The 22,350-nt window shown below is 38.7% G+C and overlaps 2 protein-coding genes across 4 annotated transcripts; one reads left to right on the forward strand and one right to left on the reverse strand.

Annotated features, from left to right (window-relative positions):
• The first annotated feature begins 905 nt into the window (after positions 1 to 905).
• nkpd1 (NTPase, KAP family P-loop domain containing 1) lies at positions 906 to 11,878 on the forward strand. Of its 2 annotated transcripts, XM_071488930.1 has the most exons (7): positions 906 to 1,396; positions 1,521 to 1,614; positions 3,852 to 3,915; positions 5,485 to 5,601; positions 6,270 to 6,592; positions 7,390 to 8,847; positions 9,642 to 11,878. In XM_071488930.1, the coding sequence occupies exons 3-7, from the start codon at positions 3,897 to 3,899 to the stop codon at positions 9,933 to 9,935; spliced, it is 2,211 nt and encodes a 736-aa protein (XP_071345031.1). In that variant the 5' UTR covers positions 906 to 1,396; positions 1,521 to 1,614; positions 3,852 to 3,896; the 3' UTR covers positions 9,936 to 11,878. The 2 variants fall into 2 exon arrangements, with proteins under 2 accessions (XP_071345031.1, XP_071345030.1); XM_071488929.1 differs by lacking the exon at positions 1,521 to 1,614.
• On the reverse strand, positions 11,714 to 20,423 carry LOC139627815 (LIM and senescent cell antigen-like-containing domain protein 1). 2 transcript variants are annotated; one of them, XM_071488935.1, is made up of 10 exons: positions 20,178 to 20,415; positions 18,781 to 18,937; positions 18,574 to 18,640; positions 16,548 to 16,668; positions 16,242 to 16,391; positions 15,928 to 16,078; positions 14,648 to 14,740; positions 14,424 to 14,472; positions 14,244 to 14,319; positions 11,714 to 13,304 (listed from the first exon to the last, which is right to left on the reverse strand). In XM_071488935.1, the coding sequence occupies exons 1-10, from the start codon at positions 20,204 to 20,206 to the stop codon at positions 13,190 to 13,192; spliced, it is 1,008 nt and encodes a 335-aa protein (XP_071345036.1). In that variant the 5' UTR covers positions 20,207 to 20,415; the 3' UTR covers positions 11,714 to 13,189. The 2 variants fall into 2 exon arrangements, with proteins under 2 accessions (XP_071345036.1, XP_071345038.1); XM_071488937.1 differs by lacking the exon at positions 11,714 to 13,304 and adding an exon at positions 13,342 to 14,013 and having other exon boundaries at positions 20,178 to 20,423.
• Between the last annotated feature and the right edge of the window lie 1,927 nt (positions 20,424 to 22,350).

Consider the following 22,350-nt stretch of genomic DNA (forward strand, 5'->3'; position numbering starts at 1 on the left):
ATGTGGTGAGAGGGCGAGGTGCGGTGATGAGGGTTCATAGAAGGGGAGATACAATCCAATTCATTCAGTATTGATTTGCTAAAAGACCTCTGGCCAAGCAATAACTGAGAACCTCTCTCTGTCTCACACACACACACACACACATACACCCTCACTCTCTCTCTGACAATCAAGTTAATTAAAGTAGTTGAACAATCAGGTGCTCAGAGAAAAGACAGAATTAGTCACCCTCAGGCCAAGCACTTTAAATCTTAATCAGAAGTGCACTAATTAAACTTCATTTCAGCAGCTCACCTAAAAATTGAGAATTTTTGCTGTCAGACACCAAATGTTAGGCTGTAAAGACAAGTTCGGACAATCACCATGAGCGCTTGTGTTGCATGTGTGCTTGCATGCTGTATAGTTAGGTATGTCATTTACCGTGCCGTGAACAGATCACACGCAAAAGACAACAATCTTCCTGTTCCATTTCAGCCATGATGTCCAGGAAAATTAGTTGTGTAAATGCTCTAAATGCAACATTGGAAATGTCTGAAAATACATATATAAAAAAGAAGGGGAAAAAAGCCATCTTGACATGATTTACTTTACAAAGTTTATTTGAAGTAGTTTGTGAGGTACACTGCGACACCAGATGGTAAAACTAGGCTAATGCAAAAAATAAATAAAAAAATAAATAAAGTAAATATGCCAAAGAAAATTAGGCTTCTAGCTTGTTTTTCAAAGCTTGACTAACCAGTTGTGTCATAACAAATCCTGCTCTGAGCAACGAAAAAAGGCTTTGGTGCTGCTGCTTTGGCATCTTTACTGCTCTGCATGTCAGTACAGGCCAAGCGCAGCAATCCAGCCATTCTCAACCTGAGGGGTCTCCAAACTAGGAATTCAGTCCATGAATCATGCAGACCCAAGGCTCTGACATGAAATCACTCATTTGTTCCATTTTTCCACGGACTGAAAAAGTTGGACAGTGACTGCCAGGAGCTTTTGCAAGAATAGGGATTTTTTTTTTCTACCTCGTAATGCTTTCAGGAACTACTCACTTCACTCAGATTCTGTGAATAGAGAGAAGATTGGGAGCATGAGTGTTGGAGTAACAGATTGGAAAAGGAGAATGGAAGTAATATCCAGCGCCGTCTCTCAGAAATAATTTCATCTTGTATGTGACCTCACTTCCTGAAAAGAATACTGTCTACACACATGACCTGTGTTTGCAGGTGCCCTTTCGCTCTCTTATCAGTGCTGTAAAGTTTTACGGTTCTGACGTCTTGGTGGTAAAAGGTTCACCACACCTTAGCTGCTGCTGCATAGTCCTGTCTCTGTTTTCTGGATACCTTAAAATTAGTGATTCAAGATGAATCAAAATAAAGATTAGGAGTGAGATTTGGAACACAACCAGGTAAGCTTGTTTCAGTTTTACGGCTGTAGTTTAGTATTGTTTTATGCACACTGATCAGAGGTTGTGCCATCAAAGTTAAACATAAACTCTATCATAAGTCTGTCTGTAACTGTTCTCTTTTCAGTCTGCCAGACTGTTTATGAATGTCTTACACATGTGCGGGCAAGAAAACAAAGCAGGAGTAGTGTGGAAAAGGGAAAGGGACTGAGTAATGCAAGGTAATCACTGACACAGCAAAACAGTCGGCACTTCTGTACGTGTTGATGTCAGGATGTCAACTTAGAACAATTCACTAAAATGCCTGTCAATCACTGTGGGTTGTGAATTTCTGCTTTTGCAATGTCAGCACTCTCAAGGACTTTTCATCCTACACGTGGTGCTTTACATTGAGCTGTAGAGGTGTTCAGTACATGAACAAACAAATCTTTAACACCAGGTCCTCAAGTTGTACACCGAGTGTACTGCAACAACCTCACTGCCCAGAACAGCAGGTTTTTGTATTGGAGCTTCCTTCTCTAGTGACTGAAAGCACCTTTGTCCTCAGACATGATTTAGAGGAAGTTACTCCCTGGTTAGAAGTGTACTGAAAAAAAATTACAAATCATGCTTTAGGGCTACAGTGCTTATATCAGTGTTTATATACAACAACATTTCAGATTTATTTTAATTTTTTGCAACCGAAGTCCCCAATCGCTGGATTTTCACATTGAAGTTAATTAAGAGTTCAGCTTTGACGCATTCATTTGCACTGTTCAACATCCGCAAACGGTGACATGACCAACCTTTGATGGGATTAACAGATTTTTGAACAGAACTCAAAACAGAAGGAGCTCATGTTGTGGCTTTTGAATTGGTGTTGTGGCTTATTTTGCATCTATGTTGCTTTTGTATTTGTGTTGTGGCTTTTGCATTGTGTTGACCTGTCTGGGCCACCGTACTGATGACCCGTGTGTGTCAAAAAACATCAAGTGACAGCATAGCTTAACCGTTAAAGCACAGACGCCCCCTCACCAAAGGCAACCTCCCATGCTAGAAAATGAAGTCAGCACTGTAGTGCCGAAAACTGCAGTCCCTTGATTAGCCACTTGAGACTGGCTCCAAAAGCAAGTCAATCCCTATGGACTCTCATGTCAAGAAGTACACATGTTCACAGCATCGTACAAGAAATGGTTTTAGTCTGTATTGCTACATTCCCTTTTTGTCTTACTTCGTGTATGGGAATTGAATTTTTATGAAACTCATCCATTTCAATTTTATTAAGTTTTAATGTTATGCGTAGTTGAGGTTGTGGAACTTTGAGTAGCAAGCCTATGCTTGCCACAAACTGGCTTGGCTTCACAAATGCTGCACCTCTTTGCCTATTTTTAGCCGGTAGTTAGGCACATTCAGGTACTGACAAGGTGGCAATGGCAAAGCGGCCTGCTCTGAGCTTCAAAACCACTCCTATGGGTGACGTTGTGGAGGTGACATCCATCTTTATATATAGTCTTTGTCCCTGACATAACGTTAGCTTTTTTTTTAAAAAAAGCACTGATGTTAGCATGCTGCTTGCTGGTGCTGCACAGAGTACTGTTACACTCATTATATTCATAATACTATTCGCAAAATACACCAGACAGTGGATATTTGCCAGATGTGCTATATTAATGCAAAAACTCGTGAAAAATGACAACAGCGTCAACAGGCAGAGCTTCACTCCTGACAAACTGTGTCAGTACAGAATGTTATCAGTGTTATTGATCAGCCACACATTATCTGTACACCTCTTTAATTGTTTTCTCTGGAAAATTATAAGCCATTAGCGTGTGAGCCATCAGTCTGCTCCTCTATCAGCTGTCACCCAAACTGAATCCCTAAAAAAAATCAGACACAGAGCCTCAGCAATATTCATTAGTCAGCCTTAACTACACCAATCACAAAAGTAAGTGAAAAGTGTTCGTTGAGAAGAAAACCTGCCTCAGAGAGCAGGATTACCTGTTAGCTCCAAAAATCTGGTTATAGCTCAGGTTTTACACAGCAGGATTTAACAGTAGTTTTAAAGTAAGACAGATCACATTGTTACTGCTCATAAGCTTTCAGTCATTTTGGGTAATTTTTCTCTCTGTATTCACAATGACGTTGCTCTGAAAACCAGAGCAGCATACATAATTATGCATCAGGCGTCCAGTGTTTTCCTTTCACACTGTTTATTAAGTATTTCTACACCTTATAGGATGTTTATTCTTACCATACACTGGATTAAATATTATAAACAGAGGTAGACATGACGTCACAGTGTCCCATTTGGTGATTTAGATTTCTCCATCCTCACATAGAGGCAAGGAAGAGATGTGAAGGAGGATAGTGAGGAGGCATCTGTAGCTAAACAGACAGCCACACACACAGACACATACACACACATCAGCCTGCTACACTGCTTGCGCTGAGATCTCTGCTGTTTCTGTTTTTGCCACAGGTCAAAACGTATTTAGTGTGAAAGCTGCACGCCCCACAAGTCATCATGCATAATCCAACAAAAGGTAAGTTGTCTGCACGCTGTGACATGTACGTGGCACAGCTTTTTCCCAATTCTCCTTCTCAGAGGCGCTCTACTTTCACTTTCAGTTTGTTAATGAAATTCTCACAGGCACCCTCTATGAGCATTTTCATGAACTAACTGGCTTCGGTCGCTGTTCCTTTGCCCTGTTTGTCTGAAATGGTGTCCTTCTGGACTATATTAATTAAATACTGTCTATCAACTGTCTCTTTAGAAGTGGTTATGTCCACACTAAGTGGAATTAGTTTATTATTGGTTTAATCCCACTAGTGCTCATAGTTTCACTCTCATATGCTGTTGCTTTCACTCCCACACACATCTTTCCTGTCTGCTTTACCTTCCTGAAAGTCCACTGATATCCCCTCTCTGAACTCATGCACTGATGGGAGTCACATCCATACCTGTGGAGTAGTTGAGCATTTTAATTTTCAGAGACTTCTATGTACTGTATAAAATTTAGTATGAGGGCACATTAACTGGTTTATATAAAACCACAGTGACGATGCAGATGTGAGGACCAGCGAGTCTTCATCCAGCTAAATTATTGAGATAACTTATGATGATTTCAATAATTGGTAAACTGATAGGTCTACATCAAGCAAATTTAGATCATATTCAAGGTAAATTTAATATAATCTGACCTGCATGACTCAAGTGCACTGCTCAGAGACAACATGAAAAAGTTCAAACAGTTCACCTTTATTAGCAGAGATGTAGAGGAGGTCAGGTAAGAGGGGAATGGCATAGGGCAAAGTGAGCAAGCGAGCAGAGATCAGCAGCAGACAGGCAACAACGCCAGGCAAATAGGACACAAGGGGCAGGCGTAAGGCAAAGTCAAAAAACAGGCAGGAGGTCAAGACCTGGCAGGCAGTAAAAAGGCTGGAAAGCTACAGCTGGGAAGCCACAATAGACAATCTGGCAGAGAACAGGTGGAAGTGAGCTAGTATATAAATTCTGGGACTAATGAGAGAATTGGAAGCAGATGCAGAAGTGGGTGTGGGGAATCAGCTGACAGGGAAAGCTAAAAGCAGGGAGGGGCTGAGGTTACTGCAGGGCACAAGGGAGAGGCAGAATCTGACATTACATGAGTTATAGTCAAGGCAAAGCGGGCTGAAACTGAGTGAATGTACTGTGACAGCCTACACAGTAAATACTGTACAGTATATTGAACAGCTGAATACTGTATATTGAGAATACAGAATATCTTAAGAGCCTTATTTTTACTTTATGTGAAAATTTAAATGCTCATAGACACTAATGTGTGAACAAAGTCTACAAGACTAGCGCGAATACTCACTTTATTAATGCTCGAATTAATACCTGTAATGTACCTGTGCTGTCATTGCACTTTCCTTCAGTGTTAGTTAACTGACACACCATTATTTCTGTCAAATAATCTTTCAACTTAGGTTTTCTTGTGAGGTTTTTAAACTAGGATTTTGCTCACAGAAGATTCTCTGGATATGAATGGTAGGTAAAGGTATGTGAATGTGAAATTTAATGTAAAGTGAGTAAATCATGCTGGGTTTTTTTTTTTTTTTTTATCTTTCAGATGATATTTATGCATATGCCCTGTCCAAGACCCTGACAAAAGTTTCATCACCTGCAACTGTAGGACTCTACTCTTCATGTCAGAATCGAATTAACATGATCCTCAGAAAAATGGAAGGTGTGTAAGCAGTTTGTCTGACCATCTGCATCCCAGCATATGGTCATTTTATCCACTGGATGGCTTTCACTTTAATCAACTTAAAGTCCTGTGATAATGTCCAGTCAGTGGGTGCGAACACCTATCAGTAACACCAATGCATGACAAAAAGATGCAAAGCAACAGAATTAATGTTACATTCTACATAATAAGCTTTTTACCAAAAGGTAAGGAGTTACTCCTCAACTCTATATATACTTGACCCTGAACAACCTGTATGAAATGTGCAGCTCTAGCAAAGGGCTACAATAGAAAAGGCAAGTTTAAGGTTGTTTTTGTGTGTTACCCTGAAGGTCTAGCAGTACAGGGTTGTCATGATTTTTTTCTTGGCAGACAGTATTTCAGATGACAATCCAGGCTTGATGCATAAAGATTTTTTATTGTGCAAGACTTTGTGTTTCTGCAGAGGCTGCGGGTTTTGTAACAGGTTTTGGGTTAAGTGCCATGCTTGAGGGCATTGTATTTGTTGGTGAGAGCCAAATAAAAATTCCCAACATATACTTAGTATGTATTCCACACAGCACCTTAAAAATCTTTTTGAACACCATTTTTTGCTTGTCTTGATATCTCTCTACTTTAATTTATATTGTTCATTCTTACATATTTTGCAAATGTTTGTATCTCCTCAGTGTACATGAACAAGGAGGCTGCTAGGATTGAGATGGAAAACAAAAGACGGCCTCGCTCGATTAAGCCTTCATTTACGGGCTTTCTTGCACTCATTGGCCGACTGCTCTTCTACAGGCCCATTTTGACTGAGGAAAACTTGGAGCACCGTGATATCAGATTCGTTTATGTGCATTTCAGTGCCTGGCATTTTGCAGGCAGTGACATGCTTTGGGCCGGACTAGCCATACGATTGTTCCAGGCCATGCAGATGAATTTTGGAAAATTACAGCTTGTACTCTACCGTGTGGCTCAATATGATGAAGAGGAGGAAGTCATGAAAAAGGTTTGTGAATTATCTTAACTTTGAACTGAAGTCAAACAAAGAATTTACAGCCACAGCTGTAACAATAGTTACTTCATATACTGATAATATGCTACGATTTCCTAACTGGCACTAAATAAGTGCAGCTAAGGGTGTTGGATGATGTGAATGCAATTAGTTTTACTAGTACTTAATCATAAAGCACAGTATTATATCTAGCCTCTGTTTTACATTTGATAGTAAACTGTTCTCATTGGAAACTGATGGCAGAAATGTCTTTTTTGCCTCTGCAAAGGCACCACTGTTGTGTTTCACACATGTGCCTTTTTGATGCTTTGAACATCAGAAAGCAAATTCCCTTGTGAATTGGTGGCATAAGCCTCAGTGGTAGATACCTCATAACTTTAGGAATAGAAATATGTATTGGAGAAAGTGAAATTTTGACCTGATGATGGTGCCAGGTGAAAAGTCAGGTGATCACAAAATGTATTACAAGTTATCCTATTAAGAGCGCGAATGTCCCATGAAAGTGGTGCCAATCCATTTTACAGTTGTCACTGGATTAATGATCAATTTAACTTGCTGATGGTGGTAGTTTAAATCACTACAGCCATTAGAATTTATTGTCAGGGCACCATTAATGTCTGCACAAAGTTTCATGGCAATCTATCTAACAATGCTCATATTATTTCAGTCTGCATCAAAGTGGTTTACCAACCAATAAACCAACCAACCAGCATTGTCATCTCCATGGCCAAAACACGGCAATGGTGTCTAATCTGCTTCTTGTTTGATCTATGTTTTGTTTCGTTTTTCAGATAGTGGAGAATAGTGCTAACCATTGGAGGTCCAAGAAGATTTGTTGCTGCCCTCTGTGGTTTCTCCTCCTGTCCATTCTTGTGGTACCAGCTATCATCCTGGTATTCCTATTGACATTTGGCCTTCCCCAACCTGATGTAGAACCAGGCGAGGAGGTAAATCAGAAAAATGGCCAGGTCAATGTGGTGGAGGGCGTGTTCATTGCTGTATTAGGAGTCCCTTGTATGAGTGCATTGAGGTTTATCTTTTTGATGCTTAAGAACCTCATCTTCAGCCAGGAACTGAACATTAGAAAGGGGTTGGACAATGAACAGGTCAGCAACCAACTGGGCTTCATGAATGAAGTGAGGAAGGAAATGTGGTTCCTGTCTCGCTTCATTCAGTTTATGGAAATATTTGAGAGGAGAAGGATTCGAGTGGTGCTGAAGATCACCAATCTTGATCGGTGCGCCCCCAAGAAAATTGTCACAGTTCTGGATGCCATCAACATTCTGCTTTCAGACGAGGAGAGTCCATTTATTTCCATTCTGGCAGTAAACCCAGATGTTATTGTAGAGAAAGTGAACTTTGCAGATGGCTGCTTCAGCAAGGAGGACAGAGCTTATGCATTGTTGAACCGCATTGTGACTCTAGCCTTCACAGTTCCACCACTGTGCGATGATTCAAAGTGCAGTGTATTTTACAACCTCACTCGCAATTCAAAATTGCCAGAAGATATCAGCACAGGGAAAGATAAACGTAGAGCTGTGGACCCCAAAATGAGATCTTCCTCAGATGTATCAGAAGTACAAATTGCACTGGAAGACGTAAAGCCACTGGTCAATAAAACTACAGCAGCACCGTACGTAAAAGAAGACGAAGTAGAGCAGCTGGTGGAGAGCATCCTGACAAGCAATGAAAGAAATATAAACAAGTACATGTTAGATGATGCCATGTCTATGAGGAGGGTGATCAACTCAATTCGAGTGACTGTGATAATCATGAAGGCCTTGAAAAAAGAGCTACCTCAACCAGAATACATTGCAGCATGGGTGATCTTAGCCAATCAGTGGCCCTGCAGACTTAGCTGGATCATCCAGTGTGCAGAAGATGCTCAGCAAAGAGCAGACATTGATCATAAAAATGTGACCAACACTGATGATTCTAAGACCTTATGGAAAGTCTTCAGTGAGTCCAGGGCAGAGCTGTATGTGATGAGTGCACAGATTGAGGAGCTCCTCGAGCAAGATGGAGATCCTGAGATATTCGAAAGACTCCTCAAAGTAGATTTCCAATTCACAATAAAAGACTTGGAGAGATTTGAAGTGGCAACTGTAAACCTTGATCACACAATTAGGAAGGAGCTGGCTCAGATCAGAGGGACATACAGGCTGAAAGATTCTGGTTGGATGAGGGACCTGGCTCCTCTGCCTATCGCAACTATCATCAATATGGATACAGAGGATGTATGCAAAGAGGTAAGAACCTTTACACGTTATAGTGAGATTTCAGTTCTGGTTGATTTGGTAACACATGTGGTTACCAGAAGTGCAGCGTAATACTACATCAAAGCTGTATACTTTATCAGAAATGCAAGAGAAGATCAACTGCTTTACGTGATTACAGCGCAGCCAAACAATGTCATATTTTGATTAAGAAGTCAGTCAATAATCAACCTTTTTCTATCAAGCCGTGATCAACCACAGTCAGATTTCCCCCTTCTACACAATAGTAGAGCACAGTCAAAGGAGTTGGTATACATTTTTTTAACAATCAAAACTTCTTGACAAATTCAATGAATTTCCTGTGACTGCTTCACAATAAAAGCCACCCAGAGTTGAATACTTCCAATGTGAATCAGCAGCAGTAGCAAATGTTCATTTTTTGCAGTTACTTAATACAGCTCTGATGTGAGAGTAATAGTAAACAGTGAGGACGATATTATCCCTGCAGCGTAAGTACATTTGAAACCAGCACAGGAAGTCCCGCACTTACAATCAATATTACTATATACACAGGAAAAAATGTATGTTAATACGCTGAATGGCTTTTGCTGAAAATAAATAAAACAGGGTTTAATGTCATATTGTGTATTATAACTTTAATTCACCTTTGTTACAAAATAGTATGTATTTATTCAAAGTAATGTGTTTAGTAACCTTTCATGATAGTATATGTGTGGATTTTTAGATCAGTTTAGTTGCATCAGTGAGGACTAGGAAGTAAGTTATATGACTCCTCTGTGTTAACTGAATTTTCATCTTTTTTCTAGTTGGAGAGAATGGCATACCCCAGCAAGTATATTGAGAAGGTGATAAGCAACAACCTCAATGGGTCGGCACTGCTCTTTGGTAATGTAGATGACCTTAAAGACCTCCTAGGTATGACCTTTGGTGAATGGGCAACTTTCAGACTGCACTTCCTGGGGTTACCATCACATCTCCGAACACAACACAAGAACATCTCCCCGGAACATCGTCATCCTCACAAGCAGCTTTTGAGATTTAAAGCACATGCTCTCGATCAATACTCATCTAATCCCAATCTTGTTGATAGCTCTATGTAGGAATCCGGTCTGTTTCCATTATCTCTGATATCCCTAAAATTATAAAATGCATGTGAAACATTTAACAACAATATTTTCAGTAACAAAATCACAGCCTGTGCCTAAAAATAACATAAAGAAAAAATGCATGATAATGAAAATTTTATGCAAAATGTTTCAATGTTATTAAACTTTTTTTTTTTTTTTTTTGCAAAGAGTAAGATGATAAGATTATTACCACTCTCATGTGCTTATGCTAAATATGAATCTTATCTAACAGCTAGTCTTTGGACAGGGCTAGTCTAGCTGTGTTTCCCAAAACAACAAACATGTCTTTTAAGTCCCTATTAGTTTATGTGATTGCTCAACACTTAATTCTGCAGAGTTCACAGAATAAACATTACTTACTACACTTTGTCATCAACTTATCTGTAAACCGGTTCAGCATGAATAGATGTTTGTTCTCATTAAGAAGGTGGTGCGAGTTAGTTCAGGCAGATAACTCCATCATCCCTAAAATTCTGACTCACGCTGTGCAAAAAGTACCACTGTGTTCGGCTTCTCAACCTGCTAATGCCAGTGTCCCACAATCACTGCTAAACTACTGCTCAAATGTCCACATGCATTTTCTCTGCTCCCTCTTCCACTAAAACATACGCCTCTCCTAAATCCCTTTGAGGGATTTCAACTCATTACTCCCTGCGCTCTCCTCTGCTGATCAGTGTGCTGTACATGGGTGTGAGGAGCCACTGATCCTTTAAACCACAACGAATTGCATTTAGATTTTATTTGTAACGAGTTGCCTTATTTATAATCTCGCTCCACCTTTACTTCAAGAACAACCTCCCCCAAAAAGGACATGATGAAATGATACTGTGTAGCTGATGGAAACTGACCAACAAGCTACACAGTTGCATAAAAAGTCAGGTACTGTTCAGCTTGAGGGTTTTCAAATTCAATGGTCTCAGCATTTGTCAATCAAACTGGTCTACAGCTCATTTAATTACATTTTAACTAACATTCATGACCTGAAGAGTTTAAGTGCAGAGTAATCACATAGACACATACTTCGTGCTTTATATCTTAATTAGAAATGAGTCAGGTAAATTATTATGTAAAACCAGTACAGCAGTTGATTAAATGTGAACAAGTTTGAAGTAAAAGTGGCAAACAGTGGCAAAGAATGAGAGGGATAAAAAACTGTGAAACCTATCAGCTAAAGAAAACATACCAAGCAGGTATTGTTTTACCATTGGCTTTACAACCCATTTCCTATCTATTAAAATATATAATTAAATATTATATGACCTTGAGAAGCTCCAAAGGCTGTTTTCATCATTCGCTCTACGTTTGCTACTCCATCTTACCTAACTGTGACATGCACATGAAGATATTTATCCAAACTAATGGGTGTTCCATTAATGATTTACTGTGTACTATAGTTCATCTGAGGAATAACAGGGAGCTCACTCATGCACAAAACAGCAACAGGATTGTATGATTAATAATTTTTTTTTCTTGTTTTGGCTCTTTGCATGTTTTTGGTGTTTTATGTATTGTAACTTTTACTGTAACTTTATTGTTGAGTGTCTATAAGGTGAGTGATGTACTTGCTTGGGAATGCATGCTACAAGTTTCAAAAACCTAAACTCTTTCATAAAGTTAGAGAATATCAATTGAAGGTTAAGACTGTGAACATCACTATGTTACAGAGACATAGTGGGATTGTATCTATTTCAGAACCTGAACAGACATTAACAAGGTACATTTGGTATTTCATCAACTGAAATTCACTGTGATGTGTTTAGGGAGAATTTTATTGATCATTCAGCAGAAAACCAAATACTGTGTATGTGCTGCAGTAAACTGTAATTCTCCATTTCATGCAAATCATGAAAATGTAAACTCTGACAAATGAAATGTATGCAAAAGCGTTCCATAATAAAATTGCTCATCCAAGCAAATAACATTTTCTGTTGAATATCACTTCCCATTTTTTCTTAATATGTTTGCCTGTCTACAAACAGCCCAAGCAATGTGCTGACTCATTAATGATATTTTAACATCAAAGTGTTCTCATGTTAAATAATCAGCAGAAGGTTCATTTCATCTAGATTCTTTTGAACCATTTCCCTCTGTTAATTTGGCTAAAAGTATCAGACTGACAAACCTCAAACATTTACAGTGCAAGCAATAACATTACACTACCATACACACTGAAAGCATACAGTACATACTGGAAGTCTTAACACCACTAGGTTACTTTGAAAGATTTGGTAGTCTTTCCAAACATAATAGTACTTTTTAATTATATTTTTCTCCCAATTTAGTGCATCAAATCACTGGGATTAAGGGGCCAACTGGACAAATAAACAGTCAAGTTGTAATTGTTTGATTGAAATATCTACCTGTGGAATATTTATCTGTTGCACCTGGCTAATAATACAGTGACAAGAAGCACCGGAAGCGAACAGACATAAAAATGACATCCAAACTTCTATCATACATGTAACGTCTCAATTTAATATGCATTAGAGTAAACATATCGAAGGGTAGAGTCATTAACACTACATGGCTGATGATAGATGAGCCCTGCTCCCAGTATTGACTCATTTTAAGTTTTTCTTGAAACATGTTATTTATTTTTAAATATTAGCAAAAGAGACGTCATGACAAAATCCCAAAGAACACAGCAGTTACTTTGTAATTACTCACACTGAGGTATGAAAGCTCAAAGGTGAAAAGTCTAGTAAGTAGTCTTTCAGTAGATACTTTGTCTAATTAAGATAGCTAGACTAAGGCATAGCTGTATTATAACTATGTAAGTCACATTTTAACCATTGTTTGCATTTTAAGACACATAGTTCATATATTCAAGGTACAAGTGTAATTCGAAGACAATGTTTTCAGATTCAAGAAAGTTTTAGACAGCAGTTAAGTGATAATAATCTCTGACATCACGTTTCTTGGTTAGGAGAGAATAACAAATTTGGACAATTTAGGAATGTATATAAAAAAAAAAAAAAAACAAGAAAAACATTTGTGTATTGAAAAAAACAGCAAGAAAGAAAAACATCCGCTAACAGGCACATTTATGACAAGACCACAGTGGTATATTTATATCTTTTAAATGGATCCCTGATTTACATTTATAGTATTGAAGTACCGGTGTAATGCCAGACTCTTATATTTTAAAGCAGCAGTTTTCCTGGATATTTTACCATTGCAGACATAGCAGGGATACAGTACTTCCAGGTTGTTTGGCCTGAAGCAGCTCACTTGCGTCCCAAAGACTCAGCCAGCTTCTTGAGCCTTTTCTTGAGCTCCAGGGGAAACTTCTCATAACACTTTTTACAGACAGGCTTCATGTCAAACTCAACAAACTTGTTTCTGCAAAGAAGGAAAGAAAGACCATATAAATACTAAATATGTAATCTAATGACTTGTCTCCTGCTTACATTAACCTTTTCAGATTTCCCTCCCATCTGCACAATCTGCATATTTTTTATCTAAATATTATTATCACTGCAGGTTAAAATTTATTTCAAGTCATCATCTCCTCACTTTAAATTAGCATTAGGGCCATACAACAATCTTCTCATCTCAACTTATCATGGAAACCATTGAAATCATCCTGCAGCTTTGCCCTTTACTGCAAAATAGCAATTACTTATCTCATTCAACCAAAAAAAAAAAAAAAGTCTTGGTAGTAGCTTAATCTTCATACGCATCAACTGAGCCACACTCAGGGTTAATATACATGTGTACTTTAGAGGTTTTGTATAATTATCATTAACATAAAACAAACACAGGGTCTTGGTTTTACTTTAGAAAATAAATGAGAAATAATGATATCATGCAATACTGCCAAAATAGTAAAAAAGGAACACCACAGAAAAAGAGGAAGGCAGAGATAGAACCAACCAACAGATGGAGTGGTGAGTTGTAAAGAATAAAACTCTACAGACACACAGCAGGTTTTTTCTTGCGGTCTTTGGCATCACGCTCACGTCGAGCCAGGCGTCGTTTTAGCTCCTCGGGCATGTGCTCATAGCAGTGTTTGCACACTGGCCTCAGGTCAATTTCAACAAACTTATCTCTGAGTTACCACAGACGCAGCAAGCGAAGCATGTAAGAGGAGAAATTGGAGGGAAAAGGTGGGGAGTAGGAAAAGAGCCAAAGAAGGGAGAGTTGTAGGAGAAGTGAGAAGTGTTTAGACTGGATGCACAGAGTAGGATTATTAAAGAAAACTGAGAGGAAAACAATCAGCTGGTAGTATCGTACACGATTAGTTAGCGAAAGAAGCTGTAAATGTCCACCATCACTTACTTGAGAGTGAGTTTTGTGTTGCAGGTGGAGCATGAGAAGCAACTGACACACCAGGCCTTGTTGAGAGCAGACACAACTGAGGGGGGCACAGAAAAAAAAAATTATAGATATTCAGTTGTTGTTCTTTCAAGCAACATTTTGTGTAAATTACTAAAAATTCTTTATAATATTGATACTCACCATCGCCTTCAATCACACGGTTGCAGTGATAGCACACATCGCCAAAGAGCTTAATAACAGAGAAACAAGGAGATTAGGTGTTCATACAGCAAACACAAATTCATTTATTTGTTGAAGTGATAAGCGGTTAGTGGTGCTGTGTCATTTGTTTTGAGAGTTTACTAACATTGTAATGTCTGTCGTAGCCCCGAAAGCCATTATTTTACTTGGCTGTTTTTTCTCACCTGGTTATAATGAGTCTCACAGTAAGCCAGCCCCTTTCTCTCATAATGGCGATGGCCGAGGAAAGGTTTCTCACACTTGGCACACACGAAATGCTGTAAACAAAAACAAATGATGCTCTTTACATGAATATGTTTACTTCCCTAGAAATGTTTACTTTAGTGATCCTTCTGTGTTTCAAAATCACATTTAGTTCACACAGCTATGGAGAAACCACTGCTTTGTTTCTAGTACCTGCCAGATGAAGTTCATGAAGTAGTTGGTTACAAAATTATTTCCATCTAATGACAGTCTTAAACTGGCCTATATACACTGATGATAAGTCTTGAACGTTTTGTACTGTATAAAATTAAGCAGCCTTCAGACAGATAAACACACAACATGATCAACTGTGCTGTGCGAACATTGTACGTTATGTGTATTTGCTTGTTTATTTTCTTATTTCTGATGTATAGGTATTCATGGAAATTTCTTTCTTTAATATAACTCCACTCCCCTGTGCTGCTGTATCAAATTGAATTTCCCCTGCACGAGTTCAGTAAAAGCACATCCTCTTATCTCTGCCTCAGGAGAAATAATCTTTTTTAAAAGGGCTCACATCTCTCCAACTGCCTCAAATTAGCCGATTTACACTATTTTGATTGTAAAGTGGTTTATTTAATGAATTAAATTTTCCTGTGCATAAGTGATGGTAAGTAAATGTGAAATTTATTATAGCTGTTTATTCTGCTTTTGCTTGGGGCAGCATTACATATAATATCTATGAAGAGATGGTCAGCATGACATTTGTTCAAAATTATTAACGCATCAGGAGTCTTTCTGAAGCCTTCTCCCTGTGGTTCAACAGAATTTTTTACGGAAACATTATACTTGTTTAAGTTTTGCAGGAATGAATACTAGATAATTTTGTTACTTATTCTTTATTGTTTCATTAGTTTTTGTCTTTAATGGCCCATTTTATGTAACTCTCTGAGAATTTGGATGTCAAGTTGGCAGATGAATACAAAGATGATGTCCAGATCAGTTAAACTTCAGTTTTCTTTACTCTCTGACTTCTGAAAAAAAGTCTGTTCTTATTTCTTTCCAAACGAATACCAAATCATGAACATTAAGCATGGTCATGATTCCTCAAGTAAACTCCTAAAGGCCTAGCTTTCTTTAGGAGAAGCAAATTCTATACCTCATAACAAGAAACAGCAACATGCTTTACATAACTCTGAAAATGCAGCGACTAACGCTGAATCTAGTGTATTGATGAACAGCCTCATTTTTGTTCACAAACCTCCACATGCCACTGCTTGCCCATGGCATTGACAACACGCCCCTCTATGGGTCTCCTGCAGGCACCACAGATTGGTACGCCCATCTTGTCGTGGCACGGCAAACAGAAGAGCTCTCCCTTCAATTCCCTGGCATCTGCTGTCAGTTCCTTCCTGTGGAAGGAGGAACATTGAACACATTTTAAAAAAATAAAAATAGAGGAACACAGGCTTTGCTCACTATTATAGATCATTTTTCATGTAGAACTGAAATTGTCTGAAGCTGAGAGCGTCCCGTTTTCTGTACTAAATAGTGGCGTGTAGTGATGAGACTGACCCACAATTGTTGCAGTTGAAGTGGTCTGGATGATAGGGATCATTCTTAAAGATCAGTGGCTGCTCTTCAATGATGGCATGGCACTTCTGGCAGATGTACTTGCCTAAGCCACGAGCTTTCTCACGGTTATGGCACGGGCGACAAAGGTGTCTGAGGTAAATAGAGGAGAACAGAATTTAGCCACAGCTGCTCAAAATTTTTTAGAAAGCAGAAGTCAGCTAGTCACCAGCTTCATTTGTGTGTAACTACCTGTTTTACAGGCTGTCACAGTGTTATATTAAGACTGTAATAAGATGGGATACTTGCCTGCCAGCATTTTTGACAAATCCCACATCTGCAAGCACAGCCTGGCAAATGTCACAGCAGAAGCAGTCAGGGTGCCAACTGTTGTTCATGGCCTTAATGACACGACCAATGATGAACTCCCCTGAGGGAAACCATAAGTGAGAGGTCAGCTCAAGGCAAGTATAAATATGACTTTTTCAATATTTGTTGGGACCAGAAGCTTTTTTTTGGGTACTGTACAATAGTTCATACTGATCTCTCTGTTATGGAGTCCTAGTGTCAGTACAATACACTACAGTGCTTTTTATAGTGTTCTCAAAGTGACACTTGAATGTTGAATGCATTTTAATTGACCATCTAATTTAATCAGAGCATATTTATGTCTCCCCAGACAAACTCAAGCAGTATTTAAATTAATCTTGCGTAGCATTAAAATGCATCATGGGTGATCTAAACACAAGTGGGAAGTTCTGAATGAAAGTGTGAAAGACTTGGATCTGATCTCTCAGACAAGGGTCAGGGATGCTTACATCCACATATGTACTGTAGTGTAGTGGTTTCCAAATGGGGTTTACAATTAAGGAGGCACTGTGACCAGTGAATGCTTTTTTATACAATGCTTTCGAAGCATGGAGAATTTTGTATATGGTCTGTTAAGCAAACATAGAGCGGACAATGATCCAGATATGTATTTATGCGCAGAAGGAGGCCCAACAGAAAATGTTTGGGAACCACCATACTAATGTGCTTATGTCATGGCAAACCTCTCACAGACAAGTGCTTTGTCAATGCCAAACAATGAGGGAATGGTTTCAAATTCATCCCTACAATATCCCAAAAAGCCAAAACAAGCCCCCTCTCTGGCCATATGGCTAAGGACCAATGTCATTTTTTTCTGTCTAGCTGCAGTCCCTGCAAACAAAAATCTAATGTAAGCAGGGAAGCAAAGTATAATCACAAATAATCACTTGACACACACCTGCGATGCATTTTGGTACCACTGTAGTCCATCTCATTTATATCAACACACACAATACCAGTCAAAAGTTTTAGAACACCTCAATTTTTTCCAGTCATTACTGAAATATATATTGTGTACTCTGAATTAAAGCTTGGAACAAATAAATCATAAAGATTGAGTCTAGGAATCTTGAATTTTATTTACAGTGTATATTAATATTTTGATTCAACCAGCATCCAAACACACTTGTGATGTTCTTTCAACAATGAAAATAAAAATGGAAAAAGTCCCAAAAAAAGTTTGCCCCAACACTGTTGCAGAATTTCCCACAAATGTGTTGCACTTGCAGGTTGCTCTGCCTTCACCTTCTGTCCTGTTCATCCTAAACCAGCTCCACTGGGTTTGTCTGGAGACTGTGCTTCTGCTCCATCATGTGATGCCATTGTCTTTTCTTCTAATGTTTAATGTTTTAAGCTTGCTGTGGGATAAACCCCTGACCAACCAGTCTGTCTTCCTTTCTTACTGTCCCTTTTCTCACCATTCTCATAGCAATATACAAAACTACTTCCTGCAGTAAAGCATTGTCCTAATAAATCAGAGGGTGTAGTGAGACAGCAGTAACAACACTACCTTTGTACAGAGGGTTTGTAAGTAATTAACAAAAGTTAGGACACCTGTAGGAATTGTTTGCATTAACTTTCAAGGTTTAGGTTTAGGTTCCATTTCTGCAGTGAAGCTGTAAATTAATCAGCTTCTTAATCTCTGAGAAAAGACAGTTTATATGATTTTTCTGTTTTTGGTGACCTACATTTTTTTTTGTTTTGGGCACTTCACCACTTCCCTTTGTACCGTTTGAGGTTATTAATTTGACTTGAACTGCTGAAATTTCAATAAAACTGGAAAAAAGGGGGAACTCTAAAACCTTTGACCAACAATGTAGTCTGAATACATATGAATACAAGATACTTTATTCTTTATTTGAATACCCATTAGCCTCCACAAAGTGGTCACTAGTCTTTCTCCACACATTCACACAAATACTAGATCTGGACAGGCCCTAAAGGAATGAGACCCTGTAGCACTCACCACACTGACGACAGCAAGGAGCAAAGAGCATCTGGAAGTCATGTTCACAATATTTTCTTCCTTCAAACTGTGAGAAGAAGAAGCTTGAGATGCATTCACTGAAGAAAAATAAAGTATCAGAGAAACCACACATGCCCCATACAAACTATTGCTCATCATTGTGATGGCTTGTGAAATACTGGTGACTAGTACATTTCAGTGCATTACCTCATAGAAGAGTCCCTCTGGAAACTGCTGGAAGCACTGGGCACACACAAAGCAATGCTCATGGTACAGCTCCCCATTACTATTGACAATCTTCTCAGTTGGAGCAAAGCCACTCTTACATCGCTCGCAGGCCGCATGGGCCAGGGCATTAGCAATGCTGTTGTGAGACAAGACGATGAATATTAGTACATCACTTTCCCAGAGTCCGTATGACATGTAAGGCTGACAAATAACTGCGATGCAAGGCTGGACCGATGTTTATCATATCTCACATAACTCCTACATCAACTGCTGAGCTTGTTTCAGCAGCTGTCGACACAGAAATGGAAATAATATGTGAATCAGTTGGGAAACTCAGCAACACTTACTCACTTCACAGTCACCACCTAATTTGGTAGAGGAATTGAGGTACTGAAACCCAGCAGAGAGACTATGTGCAGCCTTTCCTCCACACGTACACATATACACACACAGGAGCTACAACAATTAGCTGATAAACCCATTCACTCTTGATTGACAGTAAATTAATTGACATCTATTACGATACTTGATTATCCTTATCATATTTTACTATAAACTTTTTATTTTTGCTTTGTCTTTGTTTTGGACCTGTTGGTGGATTTAAAAAGCAAAGGCTTAAGGAAATTACAGAAGACAGCTTTCCCTGTTCTCTGGCATTTTACAACCAAAATGATTAAGCCATTTATCAGGAAAATAATCTGCAGATCAACCATGGAAATGATAATCAGTAGCAGCCCCAATACACAGAGAAAATTACTAATAAATTCAATTAACAAGTCTCAGATATGATCTTATCAATATGCGATTAAATACTATGCCACAACTTTCTGTCAGTAGTTCAGTTCAGGGCAACTCTGACCGAGGTTTCGCGTTGAACATTAAGATGTCGAAGTTAGTTGAAAATTCCACTTCGATAACCCAACGTAATTTAAAGTTAGTTTTATCATTTCCCCCGCAATGGCATAACACAAGTAAGTGACTTCAAAGAAATCATGGATATACCTTAGGGCTCATAAAGTGCAGTAAAGTTCAAGAGCGGCTAATAATAATTCGCATAACTAACTAGCATGCTAACCTGACAGCAAGACAGTATGTTATACCGCTGGTGTTGGTAAAATTGCAATAATCTATCAACTGTGAGGCAACCTTTAAATTGTTGCCTTAAACCTAAATATGTATTAACAATAACATTTGTGCAAGTATCTTAAAAGTGGGGCAGTTAATCTCGGGTAGAGGTTAGCTAATATACCCCAATGGTTACGTTGGCAAGCTAATGTACCGTTAGCTTTAGCCTGCTGGCCTCCGAAGCTAACGGACCGTTTCCCTGAAGTTGTTTATGTTTGTTTCTACCCGAGCTAGCCGGTGAGAAATCTTACCTGCCCGTCATTCCTGCCACCCCCAGCATCACCTTTTGAGCACGACGGTTTTAGCTCAGAAGCTAATAAATTGACCCAAACTGTTGCGCCGATTCCTCTCGCTGAGCTACCAAAGTTTTCCGGCGAGGGCGTCAAGCGCCGTGTCCTCCCCACCCGACTCTGCCGCGCCTGTGCTGGCAGGGGGCGGCTTCGGTCCACCCACACTGGGAGTGTCCGTGGAGGCGTAACAGCATCAGTTTCACAAAAAACACTCCACCTAACTATCACCGGTCTGGATTTAACGAGCCTCATCATGCTGGATTACAGGCGGGACAGTCCCACAAAAAAACTCTCATATATGGGCATGTGCATGGTTGTGGTGCTATTTGTTTAAATTACCAATTTTCTCGAATTTACATTTTAGTATGTTTTTTTTTTTTATATTCAACTCTGACAAAAAAACAAAGACCAGAGTGGTTCACCATGCATAGATGCATGTAAAGCTGCATGTAAAGATGTAGATGGCCAACAGTCTCCATAACACTTGGAATAATGGAGGAATAATGCAGATTTGAGTAAAACAGCAATCAGATTTCATGGACTCTTAGTCCACACCTGAAGTGTAGCACCAGCATGTTTCCTGTTTAAAAATACCACTTATAGTCCTTTCAAATCCAAAGGGCCAAAAAATTTAATAAGCAGTTAGTGGAACAGGAGACCGCACTAGTTATGTCTTTTATCTGATTTCACTTAATGGAGCTGTTATTTGAATGTGTCCTCTCTTGCTTGTGTCTGTTTTCATGTCCTCATCTTTAGAGTTGTTTATATACCTTCTTGGAAAGTGCTCTGCTCTGAGATAAGTGGTGTATAAATAACTTTCACTTGTATTGTGTTATGCTGTTTCCTCTGTAATGATTTAATTTCCTCAAGGGGAAGTTTGACACTTAATTTAACCATTTCGACTGGCTTACATGGTAAGATTGAGATGATTCAACAATCAAGTGTATCTTTGGCACTGGCGTATTTTTCTACTAAGAAACATGACCTATATTTAGCCTCCTGTTCACTGTAAACAAATAGGATCTGTTTATCACACAAGACATTTTGCACAGTGTTTGACTGTTAAAATGTTCTTGCATCCTCTAAATGTTGCATTAAGATTCAGTGGAAACAGGACAGGAGCTCTGCAGAAGGCTCACAAAGGTTATAGAGGGTTAGAGGAGAATTCTAAAGAAGGCTAAAAAAAACAATATTGACAAAAATATAACATTTGTGCTATTTTATTGGATCAAGCAAAGTCCACTTGCTGGGAAAAAAAATAACCTCAGTCTTGAAATGTCTTTGAAAAAAATCAGACTCCAGACAGTTAAAAACAGAAGTTTTGTTCACCCTCAGTTACAAATGTTGAGGAAACAAGACACACTGGAACCCTGGATAATGTTATAATATAAATGGAAATAGAAATAACCAGGTTTCTCGTGTCCAAAGATATATCCTGAATATAATTTTTTTTTTTTTAAACTGTAGTTTTCTTTGTCAGATTCAATTAAAGGGTGCTCTATTGATAATTTCTGATATATTTAAACACTGATTTATACTTGGGGTGCTTTCAGACTGACACTAACAATAAGTCTGACTCAGTTTAGGAATGGTTTTCCAAAAATATTGATGACATTAAGGCTTTAAAAAAAACTGGGTGCGGCTTATAGACTGTATGTGCTATGAAGTCCAAAATCATGTCAGAATAGGTTTTTTTTTTCATATTTCACTGAGATTAAAGAGAAAACAAGACAATTGACCTGAACATTACTCTGGTTTAATTCATTTTGATTGTTCTCTGTCCACTACTTTGGTCCTGACTGAAATTGTATTCATGGTACCCAGGGGACGAATCCTACTGACTGTGGTCATCCCCTGACTTTTTGTCTGCCCTCATCATGATAATGACATATTGGCAACTGTTGGATAGACTGCCATAAAATTTGGTACAGACATTTATGTTTCCCCCAAGATGAATCACAATCACTTTGGTGATCCTCTGACTTTTCTGCTAGTGCCATCAAGAGGTCAAAATCTCAATATGCCTGGTACTTTAATTTATGACCACATACCTGCAAAACTAATATTCCCATCTTTAGATGTGCTTTGTGTTTAATACTAATTAGGAAATGGTCAAACTTGAGATAGTGAACAA

This window comes from Trachinotus anak, unplaced genomic scaffold (genome assembly GCF_046630095.1).
Source record: "Trachinotus anak isolate AG129_WGS33_773 ecotype Australia unplaced genomic scaffold, CSIRO_AGI_Tana_v1 ptg000011l, whole genome shotgun sequence".
Classification (NCBI taxonomy): domain Eukaryota; kingdom Metazoa; phylum Chordata; class Actinopteri; order Carangiformes; family Carangidae; genus Trachinotus; species Trachinotus anak.